Source organism: Lasioglossum baleicum, chromosome 5 (assembly GCF_051020765.1).
Source record: "Lasioglossum baleicum chromosome 5, iyLasBale1, whole genome shotgun sequence".
NCBI lineage: Eukaryota > Metazoa > Arthropoda > Insecta > Hymenoptera > Halictidae > Lasioglossum > Lasioglossum baleicum.
In genome coordinates, this window is record NC_134933.1 from 3,541,449 (window position 1) to 3,561,043 (window position 19,595).

The window sequence follows — 19,595 nt, forward strand, 5'->3', positions numbered from 1 at the left end:
GAAGCTTGAAAATCATATTTTATATAATAATGCTAAGCAAACAAATTAGATTAAGTTATTGGGGGTGAGTTCTAGGTTCACGAAAATGTTATTGCTGTGAAAGGAGCTATTAAAAAATCCTTAGCCATGGACCATTTTCAAAAATTAGGAAATAATCGCCGGTAGATAATATATCAAGGAAATATGCAGGCACAGTCGAGTGAGAACACGTTGACATGTTCTCAATACAATTTTCGTTAGCTAATTATTCGGTAATGCTAAGACAGAATGGTTGATCAAAGTAGGTATGCGTTATTGTAGAATGCGGAAATGGAAGTCTCCGGAATTGAGGAAGAATGCTGGATAATATAGTTGTCGAAAATATACAAAGTTTTAGGATGTAGAGTATGTTAGAACATGTAGAGCTTGAATATGATTCAGCGAGTATAAGGTTCGAGTATGAGGCAGCGAGAACAAAGCTCGGGGAAGTCAGTACGAGTCAAGGTTGCAACTGGTTTATAAAAGATTGTGCAATATCATGTAGTATTTTCTGTATAATTCAATATATAATTCGCTTGAATTCAATATTGAATTCGCTCTTCCAATAACATGGCTTGTTCCATGGTAAGTGTAATTTAGAAGTACATAATACAAATTGTTGTCTAAGAATATGTGTATTTCTTTATCATATAATAACGGGATTGAATTTATTCAAATTTCATAAAATTTTATAGTGACATGTAAGTACTTTAAAATTTATGAAGAAACTATTTCTATAACTTCACGAATTGTAAAAGAAAAAATCGGAGAGTAATTTTGAGGGGCTCGGAGTCCTGGTGTTAAATATATAAGCGTCCCGTTATATAGAAGAGTTGTTACAATCATTTCACCGGTGTTTTATCGAACTTATTTTCATAGTATTTCATAGCATCGTGTTATAAGACAGTACATTTCCGACGAACAATTCGGAAGCGAAAGGCGTCCGTCATTACTGAAGAATCGAGAGCATGAAGTATCGGGGCGAGCTTTAAAATATTCTAGGGAGATAGCGTGCGCGCTATTTAACAAGCAGCATCGATAAGATCGTTCTCGGAATGAAGAGAAGATCGTTATAGGTTACACGAGCGCGAAAACGAGGAGCGAGGAAGGGTTTAAACTGGAATCGGAACACGCTCGAGCGATTTTACGGCGATCCTCGGTTGAATCTGTTCTGTTCTCGGTCTTCTAGCAAACGCCGCAAAAGAATGGCGAAGGAACACGTGTTTGCTCGTTGCGGGCTGGACACACGATTGCCCTCGAAGCCGGCTGCGCAGTTGCAGCAAGTGCAATGCTTCATCGCGCCACGGCTTGCGTGCAGTGCGTGTGCATCCAAAGAGATGACGATGCAACGCGTTCGCTCCTTTCTTCTTCTTACATTAGACGATGCACACCGAGGCACGCAGTCTAGCAGTCTTGTTCGCCGCCCGATAAATAACAAACTATCCCGCTGTAATTCACAATAATCGCGTCTAATGGACTGCGATACGCCTGTTTATTTCTGATGTTATTGATCGCCGCGTACGGCCAGACAATGACGGTCCCGCTCCTAATCACACCAGATAAATTATTTATGAACACACCAGGGACACGTTCCACGAGGTCCCACGATTTACGGCTTTTTCAAGGCGTCCACAACCTATTCCTCTGGGAACGTTCGCGGTGCTCATTTGTTATTCTTTTCTTAAATTATGAAAATCGAGAAAGTGAACGACGTATTGGGTAAGAACGAAAGTTCGTAGCGTTTTTAACCCGTAGCATTCGAATGGCGACTCTGAGACGCCACTAAAAGTTGTTGTACCATTATTCAAAATATTGTTTACGTTATCAAATATTAATAATTACTAAACGTCTACAGATATTGTATGGGGTATTCACCAATTTCATACCCATCAAATTTAACAAATCATAAAGAATGGAAATGTTATTATGGAAATATTCTTGGTTGGAAGAAATGTTTAATTTTAAAGTTAAAATATCTCCGAGAGTGCAAAGGGTTAAATTAAAACTCAAAGATAAAATTAGGATATTTATACATAGATTTGTTCAATAACATATTTTTTATTCTCTTTTATTATTTTTTTCCATTTTTTAGGTGAGTTATCATGTCATTCATTAAACCAATGAATAAATATCTTAATTTTATCTTTGAATTTTGATTTAAAAACTACGAACTTTCGTTCCGACCTAATATTTTGTCAAACATGTTTTCCCGAATGTGTCCTTCGGATGATAATAACACGCTGATGGTAATATTTGCTATTAATATTAACGCGTTTCAGTGTTTACTATAGTCTCCATGATCATTATCATTTTACTAAACGCAACGTATCTTCCCATGAACTACGAATAATATCACAGACGAGCTGGAAACTCTCAGAATAACGTCCTATGCGATATAATCTTTGATACGATCTTCTTCACTGAAAGACACACAAAACCATAATCGAATCTACAGCGTCGAAAGGAAACGTATTAACCCTCGGACAACGGACGATTTTTATAGCTATATAATTGATAATTAATAATTTTTAAAAATTTATTATACTTTTTTGATGATATCTCGTGTAGACACTATCTCGTGTTTAATTTCCACAAATGGAGTGCTTAAATGACAATTTGGATGTTCCCGGTCAAAAATGACTCCGACACAGCACAAACATGTTAAGCTATATTTTCCTTCAATATGCACGATGTCATAATTCGACTGCGCATCATTAGGCAAAATAAAAATGATCTGCATCATCTGCAAAACCAAGTTGAAATTTCCTTCATCCTCTAATGACTTCAATAGCGAGAAAATAATACATTCACATTTTTTAAATTCTTTTATAATTCCTCCTATTCGTTCAAACGGCGCCTATACATTCTTGTGATAAATGCATAAAATCCTTGTCATATATAATAAACGGATGACGTATCGGAGACATCTCTGTACATCAAAGGATCGAACAAACCGATCGAGCAAGAAGTGTTCGAACGGATGCAGCGATTCTGTACAATGTTTAATCTGCAGTAATGGTACATATTCAATCAGAGCACGCAGCGAGGAACAAGTTATCTCCTTTCTCTCTCTCTCTCTCTCTCTCTCTCTCTCTCTCTCTCTCTCTCTGCCTCTCTCTCACTAGTATCCTCAGCTATGCACGCAGCTTTGCTCCCTCGGGAGCATCGCGTGGAAAGCGAAAGACGCGACTTTTTCTGATTCGACACGAACGTGCGTTTACACGTGTTCGTTGTATGCGTTTGCGACTACTTCAGTGGCAACGGGCGGTCCGTTTCCTCGTGTCCCCACTTTTCATTCTCCCTTCTGTCTCTCCCTTTTTCTCTGATTCTCTGCTCCCCGTGCTCCGCCGAGCCGGGGCGTAATGATTAATTAAGCTTTCCGAGAAAACACAACAAGTGATACGTTATTAGTGTTTAGTGGCACAGTTTACTCGAGCCTACGTCACGGCCTCCTCTCCAACTTTCTCTCTCTCTCTCCCTCTTCTGATCTTCTTTCATTACCTTATCTGCTCGTTCCCCGTCGTAAACGCATCCTCGGGTGCAGTTTTAATAATTGCAGCGGCGAAACGGACTGGCGCCTGCACCTAGCGATCGGCGCACAAGATTCTTGGGAAAATCGAGAACCCGCGAGATCTATGGCGGCGATTACGCGATTATCCGGGGACAGGTTGATCGAGAACACATGCTACACCGCGTCGATGCACCATCGGTCCCCTCGACGGATGCACCGGACGATGCAATTTTCAACGAGTCCCGGGCCCTTGATCCCGTTCCCGGGAATATTTCAAACCAGAGATTCTAATATCGATAAACTCCGACGATATCGAAATGTCAGTGATAATTGGATCGTTCGACTATACCGCCGAGACGTTGATCAGTTCGAGATTGTTCATTCTTCGTTTATAGACGACGCCAACTATATACGCTCCCTATACACTTGCATTCCACAGCGAACAAAGAGAAACGTCGTTATCTTACGTCGTCATTTACGGCAAAAATGGGTCGGTGTAAAGCTACAAAGGTTGAAAGAATTTAAGAGTACATCCTGAAGTATTGTTTTCAGCTTTTTGAAGCCATTAAAGAAGGAAAGGCATTTTTGTTTCTTCAATTATAGATCGTTTTATTTTTAATGCATCGTGTCCACCATTGGTTTGACACTTTTATTTAACTGCGGTGTGCTAAAAGATTTTCTTGCCACCGACTGTTGATGAAAAAACATCAGTTAAAATTTGATCAGCATGGCTTATATAATCCGTATAAATGTATCTCCATCTAAACCATCTTCTGGAGGTTCTATTAACATAGAGACTGCAGCACCTAAGGCAGCTATGGCCGTGCCCACGCAATTCTGCGTTTCCATAAAATGTTGATCCCTCTTTTTTGCAACTTCTGAAAGCAATGGACTTATTTCTAGATTCAAATTAGGGGCTTCGGTGTAGAAGTCCCCTTTTTTATATTATAGAGTTCCAGAATTTGCTTTTTATTCTTTTCTGGAAGACCTTCATTTTTCCATTTTAACCAAGTTATCTTTAGCTCTGGATGATCTATTTCCAGTATATCTCCAGAACACTACTCTTTGATATATCGAGCTCGGAGGATTTTAATAATTCTTCTTCATCTTCGTCTAAACTGGAATTATTCTCCTTATTTTCTACGTCTGTGAAATTAAGGAGCAGAAGAATTATTAAGTAGCACTTGTTGTGCAATTGTGATATTATTGTTCTTGTTGAACTTAATCACAATAACATTCTTTTCAAAGTCGTATGGACCGTGGCAATTTTTTTGATTTTTAAAGTCGTATGGACTACAATACTATCATTGAGAACGAGATATTTCATTTAATCTTGATTATTATTTCAATAAGTGTAAAATAAAAGATCTGGAACCGGTCACTTTGACTTGTGGTGGTAGGTTTAATGTTAAATATTTGAAATTTGATGATATATGTAGACATTTATGGCTGATTGTTTTATAATGTATCGAAAAACAATTTAAAAAGGCAGTGTGGCAGAATTTTATGTGGCAGTGAATGTACAAATAATTGTTTAATGAGACTGTACACTTGCTACCATAAAAGATACATATGTACAATCGTTATAAACAATTTTCCGGAGCTTACTGTACGGATGTGTCTCTATAGAATTAATTGATGGGTTCGATCGGTTGGATTCGCGAAATCCGCGAATTCCGGAGCGGAATCATCCACTCGCCGTCCCGTTAGTCATCCGCGGAAGATTATCACATTCTTGAAACGTCTAAGACCAGCTGAGAGATAGATGTTTCGCGCGATAGCGGGATAATTGGCTCGGTTCAACGGTCGCCAGACGTCCCTCGTGAAAACCGCCCCGGCAGATTGACAACGACGATAATAAATTGCATTCCATTACGTCGGATTAATTAAGGCGTCTCTCTGCAATCTCTGTTTCAGATCGATCCTCGCTTTGACAATGCTCACCGCGGCCACCGTCTCCGGGACCCACGTGCCCGACAAGTATCCCATTGAGGTGAGTTTCCGCCATGGTTAACCAAGATACCATCGATCACACGATCTTTTCAAGATCATTCTGTACTTTGCCGAAAGAGCATTAGCTCTCCGATGCATCGATACGAATCCTATCGGTTACGCTGCGCCATCTTTATCCCTCGATCTTCTATTCTACCTTCCATCTTAGTTAAGATCCTTTTTACATGATTTTATTTTGTCGACGCTGAAGAAGTTACCTACATGGGGTCAGGTCAAAATTCAACGGAACTCGAGAGAGTGTAAATTAGGGTGGACCTTATTTGTCTACCATAAAATTTTAGGCACCCCCTCCCCTCTAATATTGTTTCATTTCATGAAAAAATGATATATTCGAAGTTTTAGATCAATCGAACGTCGGGAAGACGTGCCACATTAGGGTGGACCTTAGCTATACCTGATGAAACTTTTTTTGCGAGATTTTTTTCACGCCCCCACCCCTAAAATTGTGCCATTGGGTAAGAAAATTATTCCTGCAGAAGATGAAGTTGATCGGATTAGGGGAAGATCTTATCCGATCAACTTCATCTTTTGCAGGAATTATTTTCTTACCCAATGGCACAATTTTAGGGGGGGGGGGTAAAAAAAAATTTCACTAGGTATAGCTAATGTCCACCCTAGTGTACATCGAGGCTTCAGTACTTTGTTGATATTAAAATGCAGATTTTCGTGGCAATTTTAAAACAATGTAATTTTAATTTTATATTAGTCCTTGCATTCTTTTAGGATTTTTTGACGACTTGTGCCGTGGTTGAAAACAGCGGTATCAAATTTATTCGATGTTTTATGGGTGGAAAAAGTGATTTATGTTATTAATTTCTGTTTCATTGATTGTATGACAGACGAACGACATTTACTAGCAACTAGTTGGTGACGGTAGTAGTCCTCATGATCACTTTGTTTCATTAAATGGAACGTACTTTTTTATCTATTTATTTATTTATCTATATAAATAACAATGTAAATGTCCGTTTGTTTGTAATCGGTCATCTCCGTAACGGCTGAGCGTAGAAAGCTGGGATTTGAGCCATTAGACGCAGCGTTTCTTCGGAAAGGTTCGAAAAATTCCATTCGTTCAAGAATTTTGACGACTTTTTCCACCGACGCTAACTGCTGCTTACTTCAAGTTATGTGAATGTGGCGCGTTTGCGAAAACACTCTCTATATAATAGTAATCGATATGATCTCGTGTTGATTCGCAATATCACCAATGCATCACGACGAGAATCTTCTCGACCTATTCGGAGTGATTTGCTCTGTAAGTTTCTCATTGCATTGGAATTCAGCTGAGTAGATTGAACTGCGTTTGAATTGAAATATTTGGTTAGTATTTTTAAATTATTAAGTATTTTCTTTCCTTTTTAGTTCGTGTTTTTTCCTTATTTAATGTTTAGCAATTTTACAACTGTGACAGGTAAAAACATGCTTTTAAGAAATACTGAGCTACAGCAACGCGTGGCGGGGGAAAGTTAGTAAAATATAAAAATAAACATTGTCATGGATATATGTATTATTTGGGATAACGACGCTTATCAAGTTTGTACCTCAAATATCTTTGTTCACTTTGAATGACCTTGAGTAATTATAGTCACTGAATTCCTAATGAGAAGGATTATCACTGTAGATGTTTAAGAGATAAAAAGGGGTTGATAAATAAAAAATATTGAAACATTATTATAAAATATAAATAAAATTGTTTAATTTAAGATGTTTAAAAAGGGGTGGTTTCATTTTAAAAAATGAAGGTGATCTTGATATTTCTAAAAAAATGACATGAAAACACAAATTGGTTTTGTATCGTGTGACTCCCATTTTACAATTCAACTTTATCCTGAAGACATGTAATGTATCTTTGAAAATAACAAAGATATTTGATGTACAAACGTTAGATGACTCAGCCTGTACATGTGACGCTGGTAGTGAACGCGTTGATCAATGGAATGGAATTTGTGAAGTAGAATCATGGCTCGGCTCGTAAAGAAAATTTGGCTGACAGTGTGCAAAGGTCTCCGTGCGACTCGGAGTGCCCGACATCGATACATTCGCGAAAAGTATCGGCTTTCCGGGGCGGGATATGTTCATTAAGCCTGGTAGCTCGTCGGATTTTCAGAGTAATCTGATACATAACTCCTCGCCGGTTAACTTACGGCCGTAATAACGTTATCGTGGCTATCGCGTCCATTAAGATATTTTACCTCGAACGCACGGCCTCGACCGGCGCATATTAATTTAATCCACTTACAGGAATTAATAAGCAATTACGTGGACGTTATTCTTGGGTGGCACGCGGTGCGCAATTAATTGACACTGGAGGAGCTTCCTAAATTACAGTCGAGGATGCGATGCAGGCTGCATTCGCGCAAGGCCGAGAGCCGAGAGCCGAGCCGATCAACGCGGTATGCAAACATCACGCGCGTTTGCCCGGGCAAACTGCGCGTTTCTAGCTCGGTTTAATGGATCGTTTGTTTTGCAAAATATTGCGATATCGTCAGCCGACCTCGGACGAGCCGTTGTCGCTCGTGAAAACGCTTGTTCCACCGCTCTTATGGCCTACCATAACCCGTCTGCTAGCGCGCCTAATCGCGCATCAAGGATCTCTCAATTTCGGTGACGCGATACCAGATGCAGTTTCGCTCGCGATTTTTCATTTTACCAGATGCAATTTAAAGGACCGGTTTCCCTAGACTGCACCAACTTCAAATACCGCTGCAACCTGTTGAACTCGGGCTAAGGTTATTAGCTCGCTCTCTTATCTCGAAAAATGATTAACACGTTCGCTACCTGCATTTTTCTCATCGCTTCTTTTCATCTATCAATTGTTTTATCAAATGCACCTCCTTCATGAAATATTAAAACAATTTTACTGAGCAATGTCGTGTTTTCTGTAAATATTATATTGTGTACTATGATTAGACTGCGGATCTTTATGCAAAATAAAAATTTTCTTCATCACTTACAAGATGCAGGGACCATTTTCTTCCTCTCTTTAACAATTCTAATAAATTAAATCGTCTTAATGTTTTTACTGTTTTAAATTACATCCACCCATTTTTGTCATAAATGCATAGAATGCACAGTCTAACTATGATTTTATACATATATAGCAAGGTGTATAAAATTAAATTTACTGTTTTTCAGTAAATTATGGGATTGTGGTCGCGAACAAATTGTATACATACATGACGAGAACGAGTAGATCCGATTCAAATCAGTGAAAATATTCTTAAAATTTGAAAATATCCTTCTATTAAAATAAATGTATATGTAGCCCCTGTACCTTGCAACGAATATGGAAAGTTTCAATTTTGAATAACAGTGTGCTGATTAAAATCATATTTTATACGATTTGGGCTTCTGTAACTATTGACAACGAGTACGAAGAGTAAGTTAGTAAGTACAACTTTTTAAATATTGTACTGAAAAGAAATTTTTTCAAAAATTGCAGTTGATCGGAATTGTAGAAAAAAAGTAAAAGTGGCATTTTACAACTTTTTTATGTGGACCTGTATTGAAAATTTTAAAAATATGTTTTTTAGATCTGTATCAATTATATTCACTGTGAAAGTTTCATCCAAATGGGTTGATGTGGGAAAAAAACGATAGGCATTGAAATATGTAAGAATCCTTAGATTTATTGCAGTTAGAGGTTGGAAATCGTGAAAATCTTGCAATTTTTACTATATTCAAACGTTTGAAGATCATTGCAACATCGACCGATTTTGACGAAATTTTTAGATCTACAAAACGTATTTTTTAAATTTTCAATATAGGCCCACATAAAAAAGTTGTGAAATACAACTTTCAGTATTTTTTCTACAATTTCGATCAATTGCAATTTTTGAAAAAATTTCTTTTCACATCCTTTAGTAAACAAATAGCTCTAGCTTCCCAAAACAGTTCAAATCGTATAGTACAATATTAAAAAAGTTATCGTCTTTTCTAGAGCGTCCGAATATGAATTCGTTTCACTGTAAGTAAGCAAGTTCCATTATAATGTAGACTTACCGGTGACTTTCTATTTTCTTTGCACAAACACAGTTTAAACATGCAACGTTGTTTTCCATTTTGTAATGGTTTAAATTTTTTAGTCGCCCAGCGTAGAGCAAAGTCTAAGAATGCTGGAAAGGAAAGGGAAATTTCGAAGCGCGTTTTCATAATTCAGCTTAGCCGGTTGCGCCAGTCTGACAATCGGCGGTCCTTATCCCCTTCGGAAAGTATTTTCGTGTTTCGTTCTGTGCAAACTCGCGCCGGGAAGTCGATGCTCGGCGCGATTAACGTGCCGGAGGTAATGTCTGTCATTACGGAAGCATTATACTCTGTTTCTGCGAGTTAACGACTCTCCGAGGGCCGCTCGAATTTCGAATTCAACGTTGCTGGCGCTTGAAACCGATCGCCACTGTAACTCTGGTAGCTGGAACGCACTTATTAGAGGTGCGAGTCGTTAATCAAACTTCTTCCTTGTCCCACTGCCATTATTTTCAAACCATCAGCCTTGTACTCTCCAAGATTAACACTCGAGAGGCTTAAACTGACGAAGGATTTCAATTTTCGCGGAGGTCCAACCAGGAAACAATTGTGATTTTTTCTTATTACGAGATTTCAAACATGTTAAATGTTATTAATTTATTAAAGTCAAATTAAAATTTTGTTTTGCTGATACTAATCCTTTTGCACCTACCGTGGAACAGCTGGGTCGTTTATGTTTACTACTCCCTCTGTCTCATAATAATAGTAGCAAGTGAATATTTAAACGGGCGATTATTGGCGAATGCAGCTGTGAGTTATGTTGTAGCGCAAAATTACGGAGCCTTCAATCAAAATCAATGTTTCATGACATCTGTCATTTGTTTTGATACATCTTTCAATTTTTAGGTTAAGCTAATTATTACGAGTTATAACTATTCTTCTAATTTCATCCGCTGATCGAAATCAATTGTTTTATTTCAGTTGAATAACAACCCATTGTAAAAGTAAGATGAAAAAAACAAATTACGCTAGAAGCAATGAAGAACACACACACACGATGATTCCAATAATTTTAAGCTCACGCATATAGGGAAAGCGAAGCTTCGCAGCCAAGGGACCCCATCTATAAATTATTGAAATTATTGAAAAATCCAGAAAAACTATCGTAAACACTCGAAATAAAAATTAGGAGTAATATTTTTAATTTATTGTTTAAAATGTAATCTAGTTTTCTGATAATAAATGTTGCGTTCTATATTTATTTTCTTTTGCTGCTATTATCATGGGACAAATTAAAATCATCAACTCCTACTATTATTATGGGACAGAGGGACTAATTTTTTTTTACTGTTCTAGACTTTCCTAAGATGTTGTTTGAAATTTGTATTGTTTAAAGCGTTAATGGGAAATAATGTATCCGATGTTAAGGATGTTCTGGAGGTATACAAAAACGCAACAAAATTTTTGAAAATTTGACAAGATTCTTACTAAATTAATGCAATTACCAAAGTTTGGGTTCGATTCACTGCACCGTTTAAGAATTATAGCAACTTAAAGTTTGCATATTTTAACACGTCTTCTTATGGATAATTCATAAAATTCCACTTCAAACCCTATTTAAACCTTGAAAAAACGCAACTAAAGACTCTAGTTTTTTTATATATAGTAAAAATTATGTAATTAATTATGTTCAAAATTTATTAGGATTCACTAAATAGTTACAGAGCAAAAAATTATAATCTGTTACATAACGTCAAATTTATCGTGTTGTCCTTCTTACTAGCATGGAAACGCGACAACTATGTAGACCACTGAATATAGCTACAATCAGAGGGTACAATTATTCGCAAAAGTCACTTACAATTTTTTATAATATGAAGACAATTTGATTAAAAAATAAATATGACATGAAATTCTCTAATTAAACGAAAGCTTTCTAAATTAATCTATTTTTTAATGCAAAATATACTCATGAATGGCTTTCATTGCCAATATATTGATGGATTTCGAATTTCTTATACTTTTGTCTCCCATTGTACCTCCAGAACATCCTTAAGCATTACAGCAAATGTGGATACTCTTTTTAGGGAGTTCTTAACAAAAATGTCCCGACCACTATAGACGCGAGAACAATCATACAGAAAGGGGTTAATCAATCATGATCAATGAAAATGATTCGTGGCCGACAGCAGACGGCGTAACACACTGTCCGCGAATCGAGATCATCTTTCAATTAATTATGAAACCGATTGACACGCGCCGCAATATCGCGAGTGATCTAATTATAGGCTCCGATCACCGATAGTGCCTGATATTAATTATGGAACAAACAGTTTCTATCCACCAATGTATGTATCGCTGGATAGTGTACCTCCGAACCCTCCCCCGCCTCCCCATTTCCCCTTCTGTAATTAACGCGACCGGATTACCGGTACGAGAACCGGCCATTTGATTATCGTCAGCCGGCGCAATTTCCTTCACCGCCTCCTGATTGATTAATCCGACGAGCCAAAGGAGGCTCCTAATGAAATTAATTATGGGGCCTAGAGGCGTGCGTGATTACGTAATGTCTCGAATTCCAGCGTGCTCGAGACTGGAAATAACGGACTCGATGCGTAATGAACGTTTGCGTCAAAGCCGTCAACGCAGTAATACGAAACCACCGACGCGAATCCGCTCGGCTTTGAACGATCTTGCTCCATGGATGACTGCATTCTGGGTCCACGGGGTAGGTATGGGTTGCCTTCGATCACTGATGGCCGCAATGTGCCGCCATTCAGTTGTGTGGCATCTCAGTGTCATCGAAACTGACCCGCGACGCACAGTGTGGTATTTGCTCCGAAAAGCCGGAACAAAAATCGATTTCAAAATTATGCGTTAGGCTGTCCATACACCAGAGTTGGGAAAAATATAATTTCAATTACAATTACAATTATTTGCCAATTACCGTAATTTGAAATTGCAGAAATAAAATTACAATTACATGTAATTGTAATTGGCAATTGCAATTACTTAACGCTAAAATGGCACTAAAAAAAGGTAATTAGATACCTACTCAATGGAGATGTCTAAAAAGAACAGACAAAAAGCATATGTTCGGAAATATTTATTAGGCTTTCAATTTAAAATTCGTTGGGGAAGTGGAAAAGTGTCGGGAGTGTACGAAGTCCTTCTTCACTAGAACTGCTCATTTTTGAAAATGAAAACGTTTCTTGATGTTTGAAAAACACAAATCGACTGAGAAATCATCGACCCCTGTGCAGATGGCAATCGCACTCGTCGCATGGATCGTACATGACGATCAAGACGTGCGAACTACACAACGCGATTACAATCGACCCGTGTGTGGACGGCCTTAGTCGTAGAATTTTTGCTAAACGTGTGAAAAATAAGGCTTCAGTATTGTTTTTACCACGCTTATATTAATTTGCTGTGTTGCTGTATGCGTCAAAGTACAGAGAAAGACTAAGAATCCTTCGAATTGTTTTAATTTTCATCGTTTCATTCTGGCTTCATGATTATGTTTTCCAGGTGTATCACATGCTGCGGGAGAAGACCCAGTTCGGTCTAGGTCGGGACAATCGCATCAGGGGTAACTGGGGACCTTGGAGTCCTTGGAGCGATTGTTCGAGGACCTGCGGCACCGGTATCCAATCCCAATCACGCGAATGCGTGCCTTACCAGTGAGTGAAAACAACAAAAATACTTCTCATTATTCTTGCCAATCAGTAATTATATATTTTAAAAAATGCTTTTCTTAACAGCCGTAGATCCTTCGTCCACAAAATTTTACAAAACTAGCCTGTAAAAGATGTATTAGGTGTGCAAATAAGTTCCTTCCCCTTTTTTTCTATGATCATAACTTCTGACTGAATTCGAATTACTTTCCGATTTTGGTGCCATCTGCAATAGCGTTCTTTTAGTTTTAAGAGTCCTGATGAGCGCTATAAGAGTTTCCAGTCCTATGCAAAAATTTCAAGCAATAGGTGCGAGAAGCATCATTTGCGTCATTGCTTATTCTTTGCATTCCGGCTTAGGAAATCAGCTGTTGAAGCTACTGAAATGGTTTGTGTGCTACTGGGAGAGAACGCTGTATCCAGCGTTGGGCATTAATCGATTAAGATTTTAATCAAGATTGATTAATGTGTACGATTAAAAAAGAAATCATCGAAAAATCGGAGACTGATTCAATCGACTGATGAAGATAATCGTCAATCGTTGATTAAAACAAGAAATTATCGAAAAAAACATAAAAGAACGTAAACAGAGTTTGTATTATACATAGACCAAATGACAATACACCTAAACTCAGTTCACATTTTTTTCAGTATTCATATAGTTTTGATTCCGCAATTTCGAAATTGTAGCAGTTAATCATTAATCAATTATCCGATTGACGATTACAATTGAAAGAAATGTTATTGTTAATCGCAATTAACGACTATAGTAGAAATTTAACCGTTATTTCCAATTAACGATTAATAAGTATTTAATCGATTGACACGATTAACAACTAAATTAGGAGATTAATTGTTAATTACGATTAACGATGGAAGTAGAAATTTATTCGTCAATTGTTGATTAAATTTTTGCCCAACTCTGACTGTGTCTTACAGAACATGCAAAAAGCGGTACCAAACATTTAAAGCCGGGAAAATTTTAATTTGGAAGACGACCATCGTTCAGGTGCACCGAGAAATTTCGATGACGGTGAGTTAGAGAAATTGCTCAACGAAAATCCGATTCAGACGCAAGAAGAATTAACAGAAAGATTGGGAGTCATCAGACAAGATTTTATTACATAAAATGTGGAAAAAAGGGGAAAGAACTTATTTGCACACCTAATCGTTTAAATAAAATCATAGAAAATCTGAATAGAATAAATAGATTCCGAGACCAAGTCGACTCGGTCCCAGTCTCCTAAGTACGAAGCAAAGTGTAATGGCCCTAAATCGTAGCCGGCTGACGAAAACCGCGTAATTTGCCATCGATTCCGCCAATAATCACACGTTGCGGGTACCGTTAGCGTACCAGCCGATCAAAGGCCACCAGCAATCGTTTTCCGATCCGAGGATCTAATCGAACCGGTACCTGGGACCCTAAGCAGCGTGACTTCTCGCTCGGAAATTCGTAGACAAACTGACGGTTGCCATTTGCCTGTCGATCGGCAAAGATCGGCAAATCGTCCCTTCGGTTGTCTCCTGACGTGTTCTCAGACCCGTTCGCGCCACCTGCTACCTCGTGCAAAGGAACAAGAGGGGGAAAAGAGAAGAGAGCAAATTGCGGATCGGTAGCAGCAGAAGATTACACGCTGGCGTGCCGACGACTCGCGCGAATGCTTCCTCACGGGACCCGAAACGTGTTATCGTCGCTGACATTTACACCTTTGTAACGCTACCTGCGCGGCCACGGTGGCGTATGATTTATCGACAGTGGCCCCGGTCGACGATAAAATGCATCGACAGTGTACCGTTACCCTTCATTTTTCTTCCGAGGAGATAATGAGCGATCGCCCCTTTCACTTTGCCTCGGTGCGCGGTAGTGCAGTTTTGTGCAATGGGTGGGACAGTAATATCAAAATTGCCGATTACTTGGAACCGGGATCGCTTCATCGATTTTTAGGATCTTCAAATATGTTATCAAGGTTGTTATAACGTACTCTCTGTTAACAATCACATTCTAAATCAATGATAGATGGCGAAGATTCGATTTCTTAGGGTAAAACATTTCATACAGGAGTTGTTTCTCGTCCCAGCAAATAGAATTCTTAAAACTGTTTTGCTCGTACTTAACTTAATGTGTAATTAATACACTGCATATACATGGTGTCCCGAGTTTTAATGGATAAACTTGGAGAGCACACCCTACAAGTGGAAATAAGAAAAAAATGTTCTTTGAAGTATTACGGATAGGGAATATATTCCGTTCGTTTTCTCACAGGAATCTCTTCCAGATCGACTCTGGCAGGAAGCGTCCTAGATAACCTTTCATATCATAGTTGAACCCTTTAATTTAGGACCGAGCTCTGGCTCCGATTTCATTAGAAGTGACAAAAATGAGAGTGTGGCCCTAAGCCCTAATCTATAAGCGCGATTCGATTATGAACAGAGCATTCCATTCATTGTAGGGGTATATAAACCCTTAGATTCTTACTCTCGTGGGATAGTACTTCGGTAGACACGTATCGCGTCACGCCGTGCTGTATTTCGGAAAGTCAACTTTTAGTGAGATCGGACTAGAGTACCTTTCAAATCAGAGTTAACCATATAGATTCCGCGAGTTCGGTTTAAAACCTATTAGGCAGTGTTAAAGTTGTTTCCGAGTCCCCCGCATTGCCAGTGCGTCAAAACCGTGCATCATAGTTAGGTAAATTCTTCTTTCTACCTTCTATACCTTTTATCTTCATTTCATTCGCGACAATTACACAATTCTACCACAGATTCTTATAATTAGAATATATTTGTGTTCTTTGGTAATTAGAGCAAGTTTATTAAACTCATAATTATCGTCCAATACCCTAATCTAGTAATTAACGTTCCCACACGATACAACCTTACCGTTCGGGTTGTATCAATTAGATTATATTAGTTACGAGGCCTACTAACTATCCTATGATTACGCATCAGGTTCGTTCGCGACTTTCCAATTGTCCATATAGAGATTTTTCCTATCTAGTGGCTCCCCAGTTACGCATTGGGTTCGTCCACGAAAACTATACCATCCTAGCGGCTTCCTGATTACGCATCAGGTTCGTGCGCATCCTAACAGCTCCCTGATTTCGCATCAGGTTCGTCTGTGCTTTTATACAACCTCCCAGCTCAGCGGCTCCCCCAATTACGCATTGGGTTCGTCCGCGCTGTTCTACAACCTCCTAGCAGCTCGCCGGTTTCGCATCGGGTTCGTCTGCGCGTCGTTTCTAGTGACTCCCGAATTTTGCATTGGGTTCGTTCACGAAGTTTCACCTTCCTAGCAGCTCCTTGATTTTGCATCAGGTTCGACTGCGTTTGACTCCATTCCTAGAGGCTCCCTGACTTCGCGTCAGGTTCCTCCTCGCTGTCTATAATCCTAGCGGCTCCCCAATTTCGCATTGGGTTCGTCAGCGTACCTTAACTAACAAATTGATATAATATTCCGAGGGTAACAACCCTTCGCCGGCCAATAGTGCTGCTTGCGGCCCTGGCTCGTAACAAAAGTTAGAATTGATGACGGTGAATTTTACTTTACTAAACATTGAAAGGCCAACCGTGTTTATCGGATTATTTCAAAATGTCGTCCTTGGCGCAAATACAAGCTTTACATCGATTTTTTATGGAGAAAAAAGGAAAAAAAGATAAACGGGTTCGACCTTTCAATGTTCAGTAAAGTAAAATCCGCCGTCATCAATTCTAACTTTATTTGCTTATAACTTTGTAATAAATAACATTTTTTTCTTATTTCCACTTGTAGGATATGCTCCCCAAGTTTGCCAATTAAAACCCTGGACACCCTGTATGCATTCATTGAGTAAAACTTTCCCAAGAATGTAAATATCATTTTGCATCTATTAAAATAATTAAATTGAAGAAATAACATTCTACTAGATTTCTATTTCTTGCAATCGATGCAGCTTTGATTTTGCACAAAGATCCGCAATTCGTAGTAGTTAACAGAGATAGAAATGTTGTCCCATGGTATTTACGATTCCGAATTACTATGGGGATAGTTTAACCGAGATATGACAACTCTAAATCGTCCCGTGAATAGGCGAATTCTCGCATCAGTGGTGACCGTCGCATATACCTCGGACGGTCTGATCAATTCCGGGACGAACTACTGCACGCGGAGCTTAGACAAGCTGTTATACATAGACGACAAGCGTGTTAGCGTCAATGTGTTCCTGGAGGTTGAAGACGGATGGCAGGGCTGTCCTGCTTTCGTGGGATTTATGAGAGGGACTATAGTCGCCCACGATCGTCAGCCGGTGATTGGTGACCGCTTTGCTCGTACAACCTTCGGTCCACTAACATACAATCACGTGTTTCATACTACTAGATAGCTTAGAACGTTCAGACAGCCTCTAACGATCTAATGATTATCTCTTCTTTATAAGAGAATACTTCTAGTGTCCAAAACGAGTAATACAAGAAGCAGTTAATAGTTTTTCCTGTTTTGCATTTAATCTATCCATTTTCGTCATAAATGCAAAAAAGTCCATGAATAAATGATCGAAGAATAGTGTCTCCGTTAAGGAAGTATACTCCTTTTTCCAGGATTGCAAGGATGCAGGATTCACGTTCTCATTTCTCAATAATAAAGAAAAACGGGGTTTTCAGTAGTCAAAAACGCTAGATAAACGACCGATTTAGGGCGTTACCGCCTTCAAAAATCCTACTTTTTCGTTTACGAGGCGTAATTTGTAGGGGTGTGCGGGTACCCGAAATTTCGAAGTGGTAATTATAATCGGGTCGGGTCGAGTTGGGATCCCGAAAGTTTGCAATATTCGGGTAGTCGAAGTTAAAGTTGTACCATATTTATATATCGTCGGCTGAATGTAATAACTAGGTAACTTACAATATCTTAGTTTAGAGAAATTGATGAAACAGTATTTTAAGGTTTTAAGATTATGGTAGGGAGACCTTTATTTTAAATATGATTATATTTCTTTATTTTAAATGGAACAATACATGAAAAAAACATCATTTTGGATTAAAAAATTTTTTTTAAAGTCGAGTTCCCCATTTATAATATAAATAGAAATCTGTATTTATTTTTTATCTTCTTTGAACACTGCTCACTGGATGTCGTAGATTGCTTTGATAGGTTACGAAGTTATTATACATATAAAATTCTACTTGATTTCTTCTTTAATACGAAGTAGATCACTCACAATGTCCAAACTAGTTACCTAGTAAGTATAATGCTGTTCTATGATTTTTCAGTTCAATCTTTTATTTACACTGGCAGGTTCAGAATGATTTTTGTATTTTTAACGTAATCGGTTATCAAACTTCGGTTTCAAGTAAGACATCGTAATATGCACAGAGTTATTTGTCGCTGATTTGATCGCAGACTTGACCCAACTTGAACTTTGCGTACCTGAATATTGCAAACTTGCGGGACCCCGACTCGATTACCATTTCAGAATTACCAATTCAGAAAATCGCGGGTACCCGAACTTTGTAAACTTCCGGGATCCCGACCAGAACCCGAACAAATTTTTCAGCTTGACGCGAGGCTCGGGTACCCGCACACCCCTACAAATTACGCTTCGTAAACGAAAAAATAGGGCGCTAGCGCCCTAAATCGATCTTGTATCTAGCGTTTTTGACTACTGAAAACCCCCATTTTTGTAATATCAATAAATGAGGACGCGAATCCCGCACCCTTGCAACCCTGGAAGCGAGTCTACCGCCTTAACATGTACGAGGTGTGTTAAAAAAATAACGATAATTTTGTAATTTCGCGAGTTTTATCAGTCCAATTTACGCCATTTTTTTTTGTTGTGTTGGTAAACATGTCTGAAAAGAATCTGTACATTGATCATCATATTCGATGTTTAGTCTTTTGTCAGCTTTGAAGGTGACATGTGTTTTGGTACAATCAGCGATTTTATGTGGCGAAACAATTCATGGCTTTTGCACCACGAGAATGCTCCTGCCCACACTTCATTGCTTGTTCGTGATTTTTTGGCCAAAACCAACACCGTAAACTGTAATGATGCCCCACCCTCCATATTCACAGTGTGACTTTTTGTTTCTTTCCAAAAATAGAGAAAACCTTAAAGGAACGTCGTTTTTCAAGCATAAACGAGATTAAAAGCGGATCGCTGAAAGAGCTAAAAGATAATCCTAAAGATCGAGTTCCAGAAGCGTTTCGGGGATTGGAATAATAATAATACTTAATGGAGACACTATTTTGAAGGGGATAACATTCATATAGACGAATAACTAAAATTTGTACGGAAAAATGAAAATTCCCGTTATTTTTTCAACACACCTCGTATGTAACATGGGAGACTCTGTGCACGAATGTTCGTAGTCACCTGATAGATTCTCTGAACTAAAGACAAGGTTCAGTAAGAAAACTATGCTGAGCAAGGTTGGTAGGAAGA

General features: G+C 38.5%; 1 protein-coding gene across 1 annotated transcript in view; it reads left to right on the forward strand.

Moving 5' to 3' along the window:
• Positions 1-19,595, forward strand: part of LOC143209137 (thrombospondin type-1 domain-containing protein 4) — a 131,123-nt gene that overhangs the window by 86,819 nt on the left and 24,709 nt on the right. The window contains exons 3-4 of the mRNA XM_076424438.1: positions 5,447-5,522; positions 13,037-13,188. Of these exons, the coding sequence (XP_076280553.1) occupies positions 5,447-5,522; positions 13,037-13,188 (228 nt within the window). The remainder of the gene's footprint in view (positions 1-5,446; positions 5,523-13,036; positions 13,189-19,595) is intronic.